We start from the raw sequence: 19,454 nt of genomic DNA on the forward strand, positions 1-19,454 counted from the left end.
ATATCCTCATGATCATCTCATTTAGCCCATATGTATAATAAAAATTAGCTCAAGAACATGTCATTTAGACTCTATGTATATTATATGTTAGCTCAAGTGTATGTCATTTAACCTCTATGTATAATATATAATAGCTCAAGAACATGTCATTTCACCCTTCTGTTTAATAAATAGTAGCTCAAGAACATCTCATTTAGCCCATATGTATAATAAATAATAGCTCAAGTACATGTCATTTATCCCATCTGTATCATAAATAATATCTCAAATATATGTCACTTAACCTATATGTATAATATGTAATAGCTCAAGAACATGTCATTTAGCCCTTCTGTATAATAAATAATAGCTCAAGAACATCTCATTTAGCCCATATGTATAATAAATATTAGCTCTAGAAGATGTCATTTAACATCTCTGTATAATATATAATATCTGCAGATCATGTCATTTAACCTCTATGTATAATATATAATAGCTCAAGAACATGTCATTTAGCCCATCTGTATAATAAAAAATAGCTTAAAAATGTCATTTAGACTCTATATTATATTTTAGCTCAAGTGTGTTTCATTTAAACTCTATGTATAATATATAATAGCTCAAGAACATGTCATTTAGCCCTTCTGTATAATAAATAATAGCTCAAGAACATCTCATTTAGCCCATCTGTATATTAAAAATAGCTCAAGAACATGTCATTTAGACTCTATGTATATTATATGTTAGCTCAAGTGTATGTCATTAACCTTTATGTATAATATATAATAGCTCAAGAAAATGTCATTTATCCCATCTGTATCATAAATAATATCTCAAATATGTCACTTAATCTATATGTATAATATGTAATAGCTCAAGAACATGTCATTTCACCCTTCTGTATAATAAATAACAGCTCAAGAACATCTCATTTAGCCCATCTGTATAATAAATAATAGCTCAAGAAGATCTCATTTAGCCCATCTGTATAATAAATAATAGCTCAAGAAGATGTCATTTAACCTCTCTGTATAATATATAATAGCTGAAGATCATGTCATTTGACCTCTTTGTATAATATATAATAGCTCAAGTACATGTCATTTATCCCATCTGTATCATAAATAATATCTCAAATATATGTCACTTAACCTATATGTATAATATGTAATAGCTCAAGAACATGTCATTTAGCCCTTCTGTATAATAAATAATAGCTCAAGAACATCTCATTTAGCCCATATGTATAATAAAAATTAGCTCAAGAACATGTCATTTAGACTCTATGTATATTATATGTTAACTCAAGTGTATGTCATTTAACCTCTATGTATAATATATAATAGCTCAAGAACATGTCATTTCACCCTTCTGTATAATAAATAATAGCTCAAGAACATCTCATTTAGCCCATATGTATAATAAATAATAGCTCAAGTACATGTCATTTATCCCATCTGTATCATAAATAATATCTCAAATATATGTCACTTAACCTATATGTATAATATGTAATAGCTCAAGAACATGTCATTTAGCCCATCTGTATAATAAATAATAGCTCAAGAACATTTCATTTAGCCAATCTGTATAATATATAATAGCTCAAGATCATGTCATTTGACCTCTATGTATAATATATTATAACTCATGTATATGACATTTAGCCTCTCTGTATAATAAATAGTATTTCAAGTATATGTCATTTAACTTCTATATAATATATAACAGCTCATGTATCTGTCATATTGCCTCTCTGTGTAATAAATAATATCCCAACAACATGTCCTTTATCCTCTGTTCACAATATATAATTGCTCATGTATCTGTCATTTATCCTCTCTGTTTAATAAATAATAGCTCAAGAACTTCTCATTTCACCTCTCCATATAATATATAATAGCTCAAGAATATGTCCTTTAACCTCTGTGTATAATATATTATAGCTCATATTTATGTCGTTTAGCCTCTCTGTATAATTCATGCTTGCTCAAGAATATGTCATTTAACCTCTATCTATAATATACTATAGCTCAAGTATATGTTATTTATCTTCTCTGTATAATATATAGTAGCTCAAGTATTTCATTTAAACTCTCTCTATAATATAACAGCCCATGTGTATGTCATTTAACCTCTCTGTATTATATGTAATAGCCCATGTGTATGTCTTTTGACCTCTTTGTGTAATATATCTTAGCTAAATATATCATTTATCCTCATTGTATAATATATAATGGCCCAATTATATGTCACTTAACCTGTCTTTATTATATATAATTGCTGATGTATATGTCATTTATCCTTTTAGTATAACATATAGGCACCTGATCTAAATTTGCATGAAAAAGGGCTATTTTCCATTTCAGCAATGCTCAAAGGATCTGTGGAGGCAGTTATCAGAAAAAAATGATTCAAATTATCAATAGCCATATTTTTTAAATGTTCTAAATGACAAATAATTTTTTAAAGTAAGGAAGATACCATTCAGTGTCCTTATACAACTTTTCAACCAGAGGTTATCCAATGAGAACTGAAGTGAAAATCTAGGTAGTGATGGTTTGATAAATAAACTGACAGTGATTAATGGACATGAGTCTAGGAATTCTAAATAGTGGAGGGTGTCCTGCCAAGTTTCTCTGTTCTCTCTTACTTCAAAGTCAAAAATGCCAAGCTCCTAGTTAACTGATTCCTTCAGTAAACATTTATTGGGACCTGTGCTGTAAGGGAAAGGACACTAATCATTAACTCAGAAGACATAAATCCTATTAAGAAGCTCAGTATGTGGGGAAGGCCAGAAGGATAATGATTTCTAAGACCAGACAGCAAAGACCCAATATACATATCTTAAAATCCCCAGGATGGCACTTTATGAGTGTAAAAATGTCCATTGCTGGGGAAAAACCAAAACAAGACAAAATGAAACAAGAACAACAAAGTTTAGGATATGAATGTAATGGGATATTATTATATACAGTATGAAATAACCACAGTGAAGGATTTGCAGTAGCCTAGGGAAGATTTTTATGTCTTGGTACAGAATAAAATAAAGAGATCTAAAATACAGAGTAAATAAAGACATTATCATCAAGAAATATATATATTGCTAAAAAGGAAGCCAAACTCTCAGAAACTGAATAACCCCTAATGTCTTGAAGAGGAGATGGCAGACTACTAGAGCAGAATAGTGCATACATTATCAGACATGACCACTTCATGTATTATTTTTGATTAACTGTTTTCTTTGTTATTAGGGAGGAACCAATCTTGGCAGTAAGGGGAGGAAGGTTACCTCCTAAAATGACCATGAAGTAAAAACTAAAGCCATCTAGAGAAATTATTTTTAACAATATTATTAAATAAGGATTAGGACACATTTGTTTAATAATTTGATCAATATTTATTAAACACTTTTGTTCAAATATTCCACTGAAGTACCCCTTAGCTTTCTTGGGTGGACTTGAGTCAGGAAGAAATGAGCTCATAACTTGCTTCAGTCATTTATTAGCAGTGTGACTCAGTTGCCTCAACTATAAATGGAGATAATAACAATACTTCCCTCCCACAGTTGTGGGGAAGAGCAAACAAGATAATATTTGTAAAGTATTTGACACACAGTAGGTGCTCATAAATGCTTACTGCCTTCCCTATTCCTCCTCATAGTATTTAATCATTTCCAGGAAAGAGCAAGCCCTGGTAGGGTTTTTGCATTGAGTGGAGCTAGGGACTGCTAGATGCTTGCTGATTACTATTTGATTTCAATTTACAGGTGATCCCATAAAATTGGATAACATCAGAGCAAGGGACTGAGACTTTTTCTGGGTCCCACACCCTCTGGGTAATCTGGGGGAGTGTGGGGCTCCTTTCTTAAGACACACAGTTTCAAAGGGCATAAATACATAGGATTACCAATTGTACCATTGCTACCAAATGCAGGTATCCAATTTTGAAGTTCATGGTCCCCAGAACTGGATTAAAGGAAGAAAATTCAATGACTATATTTTCCAGCAGATAAACCACACCTAGGAAGCTACAAGTCTTTTTCTCTGGAGCGTTAGCTCTTGGCAACGAGTTCCTACATACTGTATGACAGTCACGGCTTATTACAGCAAGACATTTGTCCTATGGGATTGGGCGGGGAGGGGGGGGGGGGTAGAGATCAGAATGGGGTGCTGGAGGCCCTCTGGCATCCATCCCACTTTCTGAATACCTGTTTCCTTTGCTCATGGGGCCCTCACATTAGTTTCCCCGTGTCCTGTGGTTCATTTAAATGGAGTCCATTGTTTCATGGGATAATCTTTTAGGGAGAAATCTGTGAACTCCATCCAGCCTCATGTTCCCAGGGGTTAGAACAATAATGCTCACAGCCCTTTTAACCAAGCAACTTCCATTTACAATGTATTTTTCTCTTGCATCAGCCCCTGCAAGGTAGGTAACATGTAGGCTGCACTATTATAATAATTTTCCAGATAAGGAAATTCAGCTGCAATGGTTTGCTCCTGGTTACAGAGCTAGGAGAATATTGAAGCAGATTCTCAACTGCTTTCTATTGCTCCGACCACATCACGCTGCTTCCCAAACTCTGCTGGTTTGTCAGCTCACTGGTCTTCCTCCCACCCCCTTCCATTCTTCCCTAGCACCAGTCATCCCTGAAGGGCTGCCATCCACTGCTACAGCCTACAGAGGAGGTGGGGGCGGGGTGGGGCTGAAGCAATGGATAAAGGTTTCTGAGGGAGGCTTTGCAAGAAACGTTTTTAATCCTTAGAACTTTTTTAAATGGAATAGGCTGCAAAGAGCCCAGCTTTGGGGGAAAGAAATCACTATTTGACAAAAACTGCTGAGAAAATTAGAAACCAGGATGGCAGAAACTAGGCACTGACCCACACCTAACACTCCATACCAAGATAAGGTTGAAATGGGTTCATGATTTAAACATAAAGAATGAGATTACAAATAAATTGGAATAACCTCTCAGATCTGTGGAGGGGGCAGGAATTTGTGGCCAAAGAACTAGAGATCATTATTGATCACCAATAGATTGTTTTGATTCTATTAAGATAAAAAGGTTTTGTACAAACAAAATGAATGCAGACAAGATTAGAAGGGAAGCAATAAATTGGGGAGGGGGGATTTTACATTCAAGGGTTCTGATAAAGACCTCATTTCTAAAAATTTAGGGAACTGACTCAAATTTATAAGAATTTAAGCCATTCTCCAATTGATAAATGGTCAAAGGATATAAACAATTTTCAGATAAATAAACTGAAACCATTTCTAGACATATGAAAAGGTGCTCTAAATCACTATTAATCAGAGAAATGCAAATTAAGACAACTCTGAGGTACCACTACACACCTGTAAGATTGGCTAAGATGACAGGAAAAGATAATGACCAAAGTTGGAGGGGATGTGGGAAAACTGGGACACCAGTTGTAGTGAAGTTGTGAATGATCCAACCCATTCTGGAGAGCAATTTGGAACTATGCTCAAAGGGTTATCAAACTATGCAAACACTTGATCCAGCAGTGTTTCTACTGAGATTATATCCCAGAGAGATCCTAAAGGAGGGAAAGGGACCTGCATGTACAAAAATGTTTGTGGCAGCCCTTTTTGTGGTGGCAAGGAACTGGAAACTAAGTGGATGCCCGTCATTTGGGGAATGGCTGAATAAATTATGGTATAGGAAGGTTGTGGAATATTATTGTTCTCTAAGAAATGATCAGCAGAATGATTTCAAAGAGACCTGGAGAGACTTACATGAACTGAGGCTGAGTGAAATGAGCAGGACCAGGAGATCATTGTACAGGACAATATCAATATTATACAATGATCAATTCTGACAGACATGGCTCTCCTCAACAATGAGATGTTTCAAAACAGTTCCAATTGCTCATTGATGAAGAGAGCCATCTGCACCCAGAGAGAAGACTGTGGGAACTGAGTGTAGACCACTCTCTATGTTGTTGTTTGCTTACATTTTGTTTTCTTTCTCATTTTTTTTCCTTTTTGATCTGATTTTTTTTTTGTGCAGCAAGATAATTGTATAAATATGTATATATATTGGATTTCACATATATTTTTACATGTATTGGATTACTTGCCATTACGGAAGGATGGGGAAAGAGGAGAAATTTGGAACATAAGGATTTGCAAGGATCAATGCTGAAAAATTATTCATGCATGTTTTGACAATTAAAAGCTTTAATAAAAAATGAAAAAAAATTAAATGGAATAGGTTGGTTGCTTGGAGAAGGGAGTAGGTTCCCTAAGTGGAGATCTTGAAGTTGTGGATATTTAACCACTTATTGGATAGGATGTAGAAGGTATTTTTAATCTAGATAGTGAGCATTTATTTAGCACTTACTGTATGTCTGATGCCATATGAAGGTTTTAATGAAATCAGAGCTCACTTCCAGGTTCAAGATACTATGATTATATTATAGTCTTATGCCAGAAGATAAATTTGCCCTTAATATCTAGGGGGAGATTGGTTTTAATGACATCACAGCTCACTTGTAAATTCAAGATACTGTGATTACATTATAACTTTGTGCCCATTTCACCAAAATATAAGATAAATTTGCTCTTAATATCTCAGGGGAAGGATGGGAAAACTGGGGTACTGTGGAGCAGAGAGCTGAATTTAGAGTCAGAAAACCCAGGTTCAGAATCAATCCCTGCTAATCATTGGATCAAAAATCTAGGTATCATATCCATCTCCCTCATTTTGCAGATGAGGAAACTGAGGCCCAAGGAAGTTAAATGACTTTCCCTTGTTTGAACTCTTTGTAACCCCATTTTGGGTTTTCTTGCCAAAGATACTGGAGTAGTTTGCCATTTTCTTCTCCAACTCATTTGACAGATGGAGAAACTGAAGCAAACATTGTTAGGGACATGCCCAGGGTCACCCAAGCTAGTAAAGACAGATTTGAACTCAGGATGATAAGTTTTCCTGGTCTCCAGTCCAGTGCTCTCTCCATGCTCTCTCTAGTGTCAGTAGCAGGATTTCAATCTAGTGCTAACTCACTAATAAGCATTTAGTAAGCATCTTGTGTCTGGCAATGTCATCAGCTGCATGACCTTATGCAGGTCACTTTAGGACTCATCCTTTATTTCCTCATCTCTAAAACAGAGGTTTTAATATCTGCAATGCCCAAATCACAGAAGTGAAGGTTCAAATGGGCACAAAGAGTTTGAAGAGCATATAGCACTACATAAATATCTGCCTTGACTTAAGTAGTTGGCACAGTGGACAGAGTATTGGACTTGGAGTCAGGAAGACCCAAGATCCTCTCTTAGACACCAGCTATGTGATCCTGAGCCAGACCCTTCTCTATCACATGGTGGAGTTGGGATTGAGTCTCTCTGAGGTCCCCTCTAGGTCTAAATCAATGATCTTCTGATTATTGTTATTGTTAAGACAATAAAATAATTATAATAGCTCACTTAGTACCTGACATACAGTAAGAACTACATGTCAGTCATTACTTTTAATGCTCAACTGATTTTCTTTTTTCTTTTTTTCTTTCCCCTCCTCCATTTATTCAGAATTCTAACTCTCTGAAGGTGAAGGTATAAGGCTAATATCTTAATATACTGAAATTGGAGGAATGGGGTGGGAATCAAATTTCTTTCATTCCACATAAAATCTATTTGAGCAAATATATTTAAGTGTCCTGGATGAAACAGTCCCTTGTAGCCTACTCACCACCATCATGCATTTTTCCATGGTCCTCTGACAAACTCATTTTCAATTTTTAGGAAACAAAAAAAAAAGGAAATAAGCATTTATTATGCACCTACTATGTGACAGGACCTTGCTAAAAACTTTACAAATATTATCTCATTTGATCCTCAAAACAAACCTTAGAATTAGATGTTGTTATGACCCCCATTTCATGCCGTTATAACCTCCATCCAGCTAGGGAAATTGAGACAGAGAGTAATTAAGTGAGTTGCCCAGAGTCTAGTCACAGTCCAGGAAGTAAACCCAGATCTTCCTGACCCCAGGATCCAGCCCTCCATCCTGCACCATGTAACTGTCTCTAACTCTTAGACAACATGAGGATTCCACATCCTAGGATCATTCTATGATGGCCAATCCAATATCAGTATTTTTTAAATGAACCTTTACCAGGGACAAACATAGTAAAGGATGTCATCAAGGAGGTTTATCATGTGTCAAGAAGGTACACCAGATGTATCCACACAAGGTCAGGAGAAATCACAAAAAATTTCCAGAACATTGGGCTGTGAACTTGTGATGGGACAGCATCAAGAATCATTCAGAAATGGGTTGGGATCTGCATTCTTGGAGGAATACCCACATCTGATGGGATCATGGATGATGGGAAATTTATTAGAAAAAAAGAAGATATAAAGAAGCAGAACAAAGATATGAGAAGAATCATTCTTGAAGATTCACCATATACATCAAGGGAAGGTAAATATTGAAAACTTTCCTATGCATGAGATATTTGAATGGAGGTAGTCATTCAAAATAGGTGTGAGTGAGTGTGTGTGTGTGTGTGTGTGTGTGTGTGTGTGTGTGTAAGAGGCTGAGAGTGAGGTCCAGGATTTGACATAGAAAAGGAATGATAGTTTTATATGCTTTATCTACTTTTCATGCTTGACTCTCCAAATGAGCCTGACATTTATCTTGTTGTACACTAAGTCCAATAAGAAAACTAATTCTTCCAAAGAAGAAGGCTAGGTGACTGAGAATGCCTCATTCCATGAACAGTCTAAATAGCATCCAATCTTTCTCATTTAGTCAGTGTGGTCTGAATGTACGAATCATGACATTAAGCACAACTACCTTATTACTGTAGGGTAGAGTTCTGAAGTGTAGATGTAGACCGTGTTGAAGGCAGCGCTGATGGCCATTTTTCCACTCAAGGCCAGCAACATGGGATTCCAAAATAAACCTATGGAGAGATTAAAGGAAAATGACTTCAATAGCACGGAAATGGATGGTGCTTTAGTTGGAAAACTAACTTGGGCTGAAGTTGTCAGAATATTAAAACTTTAAAAAGAGATATAGGAGAACCCACTCCAATGGCTCTCAGTGCTCAATTATCAGGGGAAATATTAACTCTTTGGAAATGGGGCAAGGTAATAAATCAGGATTAATTTATTGTTTTGCTGATTATTCCATTTTAGCAAAGTTTGATCCTGGATAAGTCACCTTAATCCACTGGAGAAGGACATGGCAAATTATTCCAAGTACCTTTCCAAGAAAACCTCATAGACAGTATGATCCATAGGCCACAAAGAGTAGGGTTAATCTCTGCTTGCCTTAATCTATTGGAGAACAGTATGATCCATAGGTTACAAAGAATGGAGTTAATCTTTGTTTGCCTTAATCCTTTGGAGAAGAAAATAGCAAATTATTCCAAGTACCTTTGCCAAGAAAATCTGATAGACTGTATGGTCTATAGGACACAAATAGTGGGGTTAATCTCTTCTTGCCTTAATCTCTTGAAGAAAGAAATGGCAAATTACTCCAATAATCTTTACCCAGAAAATTTATAAAGAATACAATCCATAGATCACTAAGAGTAGGGTTAATCTCTACTTGCCTTAATCTCTTGGAGAAGGAAATGGCAAGTTAGTCCAACAATCTTTACCAAAAAATCCTTGTAAACACTATGATCCATAGGTCACAAAAAGTGGGGTTAATCTCTGTTTGCCTTAATGCTTTGGAGAAGGACATGAAAAACTATTCCAACAATCTTTACCAAGAAAAGCTCATGGACAGTATGATCCATAGGTTACAAAGAGTGGGGTTAATCTCTGCTTGCCTTAATCTCTTGGAGAAGGAAATGGCAAATTACTCCAACAATGTTTACCCAGAAAATTTATAAAGAATATGATCCACAGGTCACAAAGAGTGGAGTTAATCTCTGTTTGCCTAAATCTTTTGGAGAAGGACATGCCAAACTATTCAACAATCTTTACCAAGAAAATCTCATAGACAGTATGTTCTATAGGTCACAAAGAGTTGAGTTAATCTCTGTTTGCCTTAATCCTTTGGAAAAGAAAACAGCAAACTACTCCAAGTATCTTTGCCAAGAAAATCTGATAGATAGTATAGTCTATAGGTAACAAAGAGTGGGATAAATCTCTGTTTGCCTTAACCTCTTGGAGAAGGATATGGCAAACTATTCCAAGTGTCTTTCCAAGAATACCTCATAGACAGTGTGATTCATAGGTCCCAAAGAGTGGGGTTAATCTCTGCCTTAATGCTTTGGAGAATGATATGAAAAACTATTCCAACAATCTTTACCAAGAAAAGCTCATGGACTATATGATCCATAGGTCACAAAAAGTGGGGTTAATCTCTGTTTGCCTTAATCCTTTGGAGAAGGACATGGAAAACTATTCCCACAATCTTTACCCAGAAAAGCTCATAGACAGCATGATCCATAGGTTACAAAGAGTGGGGTTAATCTCTGTTTGCCTTAATCTCTTGGAGAAGGAAATGGCAAATTACTCCAACAATCTTTACCAAGAAAACCTTATAAATACTATGATTCACAGTTCACAAAGAGTGAGGTTAATCTCTGCTTTTCTAAATCTTTTGGAGAAGGACATGCCAAACTATTCAACAATCTTTACCAAGAAAATTTCATAAACAGTATGGTCTATAGGTCACAAAGAGTGGAAATAATCTCTGTTTGCCCTAATCCTTTGGAGAAGGAAATAACAAACTATTCCAAGTATCTTTCCAAGAAAATCTCATAGACAGTATGTTCCATAGGTCACAAAGAGTGGGGTTAATCTCTGCTTGCCTTAATCTCTTGGAGAAGGAAATAGCAAATTACTCCAACAATCTTTACCAAAAAATCCTTGTAAACACTATGATCCATAGGTCACAAAGAGTGGGATTACTCTATGCTTGCCTTAATCTCTTAGAGAAGGACATGGCAAACTACTCCAACAATCTTTACCAAGAAAATTTCATAAACAGTATGGTCTATAGTCACAAAGAGTGGAAACAATCTCTGTTTGCCTTAATCCTTTGAAGAAGGAAATGGCAAATTACTACAACAATCTTTACCATGAAAACCCATAAATAGTATGATCCATAGGTCACAAAGAGTAGAGTAAATCTTTGCCTTAATCCTTTGGAGAAGAAAATAGCAAACTACTCCAAGTATCTTTGCCAAGAAAATCTGATAGACAGTATGATCCATAGGTACAAGAGTGGAGTTAATCTCTGTTTGCCTTAATCCTTTAGAGAAGAAAATAGCAAACTACTCCAAGTATCTCTGCCAAGAAAATCTGATAGACAGTATGGTCTATAGGTGACAAAGAGTGGGGTTAATCTTCGTTTGTCTTAATCCTTTGGAGAAGGACATGGCAAACTATTCCAACAATCTTTACCAAGAAAAGCTCATAAACAGCATAATCCATAGGTTACAAAGAGTGGAGTTATAATCTATGTTTGCCTTCATCTTTTGGAGAAGGAAATGGCAAACTATTCCAAGTATCTTTCTAAGAAAACCTCATAGACAATATGGTCCATAGGTCACAAAGGGGATGGAGTTAATCTCTTTTTGCCTTAATAACTTGCAGAAGGACATGGCAAACTACTCCAACAATCTTTACCAAGAAAATTTAAGTAAACATTATTCTATGGGTAAAAATTGGGTTAATCTCTTTGCCTTAAGGGGAAGGACAGAAAACTATTCAACAATCTTTCCAAGAAAAGCCAGGACATTGTCATAGGTTACAAAGGTGGGTTAATTCTCTTGCCTTAATTCGGAAAAGGTGGCAAATTCTCAACAATTTTCAGAAAATTTATAAAGAATATGATCCCGGTCACAAAAATGAGTTAATCTCTGTTTTAAATCCCGGAGAAGGACATGCCAAACTTTCAACAATCTTTAAAGAAAATCTCTGACAGTATTTTCATGGTCAAATTGATTTCTCTTTTTTAATCCTTTGGAAAAAGAAAACAAAACATCAATCTTTGCCAAAAAATCGATAGAAGTATATCATAGGTAACAAAAGGGGATAAATCTCTTTTGTTAACCTCTTGGGAAAGGATAGGCAAACTTTCCAAAAATGTCTTTCAAGAATACCTCATAGACAGTTGATTCATAAGGTCCCAAAAGTGGAGGTTAATCTCTGCCTTAATGCTTTGGAGAATGATATGAAAAACTATTCCAACAATCTTTACCAAGAAAAGCTCATGGACTATATGATCCATAGGTCACAAAAAGTGGGGTTAATCTCTGTTTGCCTTAATCCTTTGGAGAAGGACATGGAAAACTATTCCCACAATCTTTACCCAGAAAAGCTCATAGACAGCATGATCCATAGGTTACAAAGAGTGGGGTTAATCTCTGTTTGCCTTAATCTCTTGGAAAATAGCGAAATTACTCCAACAATCTTACCAAGAAAACCTTATAAATACTATGATTCACAGTTCACAAAGAGTGAGGTTAATCTCTGCTTTTCTAAATCTTTTGGAGAAGGACATGCCAAACTATTTAACAATCTTTACCAAGAAAATTTCATAAACAGTATGGTCTATAGGTCACAAAGAGTGGAAATAATCTCTGTTTGCCCTAATCCTTTGGAGAAGGAAATAACAAACTATTCAAGTATCTTTCCAAGAAAATCTCATAGACAGTATGTTCCATAGGTCTACAAAGTAAGTTAACTCTCTGCCTTAATCTCTTGGAGAAGGAAATAGCAAATTACTCCAACAATCTTTACCAAAAAATCCTTATAAACACTAATGATCCATAGGTCACAAAGGTGGATTACTCTGTACTTGCCTTAATCTCTTAGAAGGACATGGCAAACTACTCCAACAATCTTTACCAAGAAAATTTCATAAACAGTATGGTCTATAGTCACAAAGAGTGGAAACAATCTCTGTTTGCCTTAATCCTTTGAAGAAGGAAATGGCAAATTACTACAACAATCTTTACCATGAAAACCCATAAATAGTATGATCCATAGGTCACAAAGAGTAGAGTAAATCTTTGCCTTAATCCTTTGGAGAAGAAAATAGCAAACTACTCCAAGTATCTTTGCCAAGAAAATCTGATAGACAGTATGATCCATAGGTACAAGAGTGGAGTTAATCTCTGTTTGCCTTAATCCTTTAGAGAAGAAAATAGCAAACTACTCCAAATATCTCTGCCAAGAAAATCTGATAGACAGTATGGTCTATAGGTGACAAAGAGTGGGGTTAATCTTCGTTTGTCTTAATCCTTTGGAGAAGGACATGGCAAACTATTCCAACAATCTTTACCAAGAAAAGCTCATAAACAGCATAATCCATAGGTTACAAAGAGTGGAGTTATAATCTATGTTTGCCTTCATCTTTTGGAGAAGGAAATGGCAAACTATTCCAAGTATCTTTCTAAGAAAACCTCATAGACAATATGGTCCATAGGTCACAAAGGGGATGGAGTTAATCTCTACTTGCCTTAATCTCTTGGAGAAGGAAATGGCAAGTTAGTCCAACAATCTTTACCAAAAAATCCTTGTAAACATTATGGTCTATAGGTCCCAAAGAGTGGGGTTAATCTCTGTTTGCCTTAATGCTTTGGAGAAGGACATGAAAAACTATTCCAACAATCTTTACCAAGAAAAGCTCATGGACAGTATGATCCATAGGTTACAAAGAGTGGGGTTAATCTCTGCTTGCCTTAATCTCTTGGAGAAGGAAATGGCAAATTACTCCAACAATGTTTACCCAGAAAATTTATAAAGAATATGATCCACAGGTCACAAAGAGTGGAGTTAATCTCTGTTTGCCTAAATCTTTTGGAGAAGGACATGCCAAACTATTCAACAATCTTTACCAAGAAAATCTCATAGACAGTATGTTCTATAGGTCACAAAGAGTTGAGTTAATCTCTGTTTGCCTTAATCCTTTGGAAAAGAAAACAGCAAACTACTCCAAGTATCTTTGCCAAGAAAATCTGATAGATAGTATAGTCTATAGGTAACAAAGAGTGGGATAAATCTCTGTTTGCCTTAACCTCTTGGAGAAGGATATGGCAAACTATTCCAAGTGTCTTTCCAAGAATACCTCATAGACAGTGTGATTCATAGGTCCCAAAGAGTGGGGTTAATCTCTGCCTTAATGCTTTGGAGAATGATATGAAAAACTATTCCAACAATCTTTACCAAGAAAAGCTCATGGACTATATGATCCATAGGTCACAAAAAGTGGGGTTAATCTCTGTTTGCCTTAATCCTTTGGAGAAGGACATGGAAAACTATTCCCACAATCTTTACCCAGAAAAGCTCATAGACAGCATGATCCATAGGTTACAAAGAGTGGGGTTAATCTCTGTTTGCCTTAATCTCTTGGAGAAGGAAATGGCAAATTACTCCAACAATCTTTACCAAGAAAACCTTATAAATACTATGATTCACAGTTCACAAAGAGTGAGGTTAATCTCTGCTTTTCTAAATCTTTTGGAGAAGGACATGCCAAACTATTTAACAATCTTTACCAAGAAAATTTCATAAACAGTATGGTCTATAGGTCACAAAGAGTGGAAATAATCTCTGTTTGCCCTAATCCTTTGGAGAAGGAAATAACAAACTATTCCAAGTATCTTTCCAAGAAAATCTCATAGACAGTATGTTCCATAGGTCACAAAGAGTGGGGTTAATCTCTGCTTGCCTTAATCTCTTGGAGAAGGAAATAGCAAATTACTCCAACAATCTTTACCAAAAAATCCTTGTAAACACTATGATCCATAGGTCACAAAGAGTGGGATTACTCTATGCTTGCCTTAATCTCTTAGAGAAGGACATGGCAAACTACTCCAACAATCTTTACCAAGAAAATTTCATAAACAGTATGGTCTATAGTCACAAAGAGTGGAAACAATCTCTGTTTGCCTTAATCCTTTGAAGAAGGAAATGGCAAATTACTACAACAATCTTTACCATGAAAACCCATAAATAGTATGATCCATAGGTCACAAAGAGTAGAGTAAATCTTTGCCTTAATCCTTTGGAGAAGAAAATAGCAAACTACTCCAAGTATCTTTGCCAAGAAAATCTGATAGACAGTATGATCCATAGGTACAAGAGTGGAGTTAATCTCTGTTTGCCTTAATCCTTTAGAGAAGAAAATAGCAAACTACTCCAAGTATCTCTGCCAAGAAAATCTGATAGACAGTATGGTCTATAGGTGACAAAGAGTGGGGTTAATCTTCGTTTGTCTTAATCCTTTGGAGAAGGACATGGCAAACTATTCCAACAATCTTTACCAAGAAAAGCTCATAAACAGCATAATCCATAGGTTACAAAGAGTGGAGTTATAATCTATGTTTGCCTTCATCTTTTGGAGAAGGAAATGGCAAACTATTCCAAGTATCTTTCTAAGAAAACCTCATAGACAATATGGTCCATAGGTCACAAAGGGGATGGAGTTAATCTCTTTTTGCCTTAATAACTTGCAGAAGGACATGGCAAACTACTCCAACAATCTTTACCAAGAAAATTTCGTAAACATTATGGTCTATAGGTCCCAAAGAGTGGGGTTAATCTCTGTTTGTCTTAACCTCTTGGAGAAGGAAATGGCAAACTACTCCAACAATCTTTATCATGAAAACCTTATAAACAGTATGTTCCATAGGTCACAAAGAGTGGAGTTAATCTCTGTTTGCCTTAATCCTTTGGAAAAGAAAACAGCAAACTACTCCAAGTATCTTTGCCAAGAAAATCTGATAGATAGTATGGTCTATAGGTGACAAAGAGTGGGATAAATCTCTGTTTGCCTTAATCTCTTGGAGTAGGATATGGCAAACTATTCCAAGTATCTTTCTAAAAAAAATCTCATAGACAGTGTGATCCATAGGTCCCAAAGAGTAGGATTAATCTCTGTTTGCCTTAATCCTTTGGAGAAGGACATAAAAAACTATTCCAACAATCTTTACCAAGAAAAGTTCATAGACAGTATGCTCCATAGGTTACAAAGAGTGGGACTAATCTCTGCTTGCCCTAATCCTTTGGAGAAGGAAATGGCAAACTACTCCAACAATCTTCACCATGAAAACCTTATAAATAGTATGATCCATAGGTCACAAAGAATAGAGTAAATCTTTGCCTTAATCCTTTGGAGAAGAAAATAGCAAACTACTCCAAGTATCTTTGCCAAGAAAATCTGATAGACAGTATGATCCATAGGTCACAAAAAGTGGGGATAATTTCTGTTTGCCTTAATGTCTTGGGGAAGGACATAGCAAACTATTCCAAGTATCTTTCCACGAAAATGTCATAGACAGTGGGATCCATAGGTCCCAAAGAGTGGGGTTAATCTTTGTTTGTCTTAATCCTTTGGAGAAGGACATGGCAAACTATTCTAACAATCTTTACCAAAAAAAGCTCATAAACAGTATGATCCATAGGTACAAAGAGTGGAGTTAATCTATGTTTGCCTTAATCTTTTGGAGAAGGAAATAGCAAACTATTGCAAGTATCTTTCCAAGAAAACCTCATAGACAGTATGGTCCATAGGTCACAAAGGGTGGAGTTAATCTCTTTTTGCCTTAATATCTTGCAGAAGGACATGGCAAACTCCTCCAGCAATCTTTACCAAGAAAATTTCATAAATAGTCTATAGGTCACAAAGAGTGTAGATAATCTCTGATTGCCTAAATCTTTTGAATAAGAAAATGGCAAACTATTCCAAGTATCTTTCCCAAGAAAATCTCATGAACAGTATGGTCTATAGGTCACAAAGAATGGGGTTCATCTCTGTTTGCCTTAATCTCTTGGGGAAGGACATGGCAACCTACTCCAACAATCTTTCCCAAGAAAATCTCATGAACAATATGATCCATAGGTCACAAAGAGTGGGGTTAATCTCTATTTGCTTTAATCTGTTGGAGAAGGAAATGGCACTATTCCAATAATCTTTCCAAGGAAACCTCAAAGACAGTATGGTCCATAGGTCACGAAGAGTAGGATTAATCTTTTCTGACTTATTCTATTGGCAAAGGAAATGGCACTATTCCAAGTATCTTTCCACGAAAACCTCACAGACAGCATGGTCCATAGGTCACAAAGATTGGGGTAAGAGTGAACAAATGAACAACAACTTCCTGACTCCAAATTTCATTCTATATCTAATGTGCTACCTAGTTGCCCAAGCATTATATTACTGGAAGGAATGTCCAGTTCGATGCCACTCTGGGACCTTGAAGGATGGAATGGCCATTACTATTCCTATATATCTTCTAGAACCCCAACCATCACTACCATCTGACATTTACTAAGCATCTTAAAGTTTACAAAGCTCTTTTCAACAGACAACTGATAACTAATCTTTTGGGAGATACAACCTATCAATATTTATTGTGATATGATATCACATCTACCCCCTTTCTCAATGTCTTTTAATGGCCTCATGAGTTCAAAAATATCACTGTCCCTCCAGTAGTACAATTATGACCCATCCACTCATCCTCACCCTATGTAACTCTTGCTTCTACTCTTCCTCAGATCTACCCTCAAGGAGATGCCTCAAATGCTGCCAGTCTCCCTCAAGTCTTCTATTTTGTGATTATAAGTATTGTACTCATATTGCTTACCCTTGCTCTCACCATGTGACCAGTTCACATCTTTTTCCATTCACACATTTCCTCCTTGATATCTCTTAACATACTTCTTACATGTAAATTATCAATGAACATATCTGGATCCTGTCTGTGTCCATCATATATTACTGTTTTTTTCTTTTGGATTACTTTGAGACCTGGGAGTTCCAAGCTCTTCAATCCCACTTCCCCTGGAGACCTGCTATGTCTAAAATACAGCTCTGTCTACTGGGGGATAGCTTGAGATCATTAAAAGTACTGCAGTTTCCTAAAAGTAGATAGTGTAATTCCATGAAGTCATTCAACTTACATTTATTTAGCTCCTTCTGTGTGAATAGCTTTTAATTAGCATCATAGATGTCATGTAAGAAATACCCAATCCACAGCCTACTCCTGATGAGCTTACCATACAGTGGAGAAGCCAAGAATTAGACCTTCAGCAGTGCTCTAGAGTTTCAGTTCCACAGGGTCACAGACTCTCTACAAGAGATATTGAGATGAACCATTCCAAATCTTTCATTCAATAATGAGGTGGTAAAATGGTAAGATGATTTACCCAAAGTCATATAGATAATGACTGTCAGAGTCAGGATTTGAACTCAGGCTCCAAATCTATCTTTCTTTCTATTCTCTGGAAAGCTTGTAAAGCTCATGGCATCTAACACCATTCTAGATGAAGCTCTCAGGAGATGACACTTTAGACACAGTCCCAAACCCTATAGCATCAAAACCTAATTCCAATGGCTGCCCATCAATTGGAAAATGGTTGGGTAAATTGTGGTATATGAATGTTATAAAATATTTAGACTCAGTCCCAAAGTCTATAGCATCAGAACCTAATTCCAATGGATGCTCATCAATTGGAGAATGGTTGGGTAAATTGTGGTATATGAATGTTATGGAATATTATTGTTCTGTAAGAAGTGACCAGCAGGATGAATACAGAGAAGCTTGGAGAGACTGACATAAACTGATGCTGAGTGAAATGAGCAGAACCAAGAGATCATTATACACTTCAACAACAATACTGTATGAGGATGTATTCTGATGGAAGTGGATTTCTTCCACAAAGAGAAAATCCAATTCAGTTCCAATTGATCAATGATGGACAGAATCAGCTACATTCAGAGAAGGAACTAGTGTTCCTCAGAGAAGGAAATGAGTGTGAACTGTTTGCATTTTTTGTTTTTCTTCCCAGGTTATTTTTATCTTCTGAATCCAATTCTTCCTGTGCAACAAGAGAACTGTTCAGTTCTGCACACATATATTGTACCTAGGATATACTATAACATATTTAACATGTATAGGACTGCCTGCCATTTAAGGGAGGGGGTGGAGGAAAGGAGGGGAAAAGTCAGAACAGAAGTGAGTGCAAGGGATAATGATGTAAAAAATTACCCATGCATATGTACTGTTAATAAAAAATTAAAATTAAAAAAAAAAAACAACCACCTCATTCCATGGAGATCACATCACAATACTTTGATATTTCAAGGATTTATGATTTCATAAATATGGCTATTTCCCTCTCTCATGCAGATGACAACCTGCTCCACAACTCAGGAGAAGGCTTCAGTGAGCTTCTATGACTGGAAATATCCATTCCTTGATGGATATCCTTCTATGTGGTCCAGAGATCTGGATTTGTGGTTTCATATATAGGGGACCTTGGGATCAGGAAGCTCCCTCTACCAATACAGGTTAGAGCTTTCTCTTCCCCTTAAGAGTTTAAGTTAAATGACTAGCCAGAATGTATCAGAGACAGAACATGACCCTGACTTTTCCTGGTCATTGAGCATATTATTTTTAAGACACCCTCCCCATCCAATCACCAAAATGTGTACTCTAAAATTGGGAGAGTTTGGCAGGAGTGCAAGTAGATGA

General features: G+C 36.1%; 1 protein-coding gene across 2 annotated transcripts in view; it reads right to left on the reverse strand.

The window, feature by feature from the left end:
• Positions 1 to 19,454, reverse strand: part of LOC100922431 (solute carrier family 22 member 15-like) — a 176,514-nt gene that overhangs the window by 25,024 nt on the left and 132,036 nt on the right. For both annotated transcript variants that reach the window (XM_031956891.1, XM_031956890.1), the window contains one exon: positions 8,801 to 8,909. In XM_031956891.1, coding sequence (XP_031812751.1) covers positions 8,801 to 8,909 — 109 coding nt within the window. The remainder of the gene's footprint in view (positions 1 to 8,800; positions 8,910 to 19,454) is intronic.

Source organism: Sarcophilus harrisii, chromosome 2 (genome assembly GCF_902635505.1).
Source record: "Sarcophilus harrisii chromosome 2, mSarHar1.11, whole genome shotgun sequence".
Classification (NCBI taxonomy): Eukaryota; Metazoa; Chordata; class Mammalia; order Dasyuromorphia; family Dasyuridae; genus Sarcophilus; species Sarcophilus harrisii.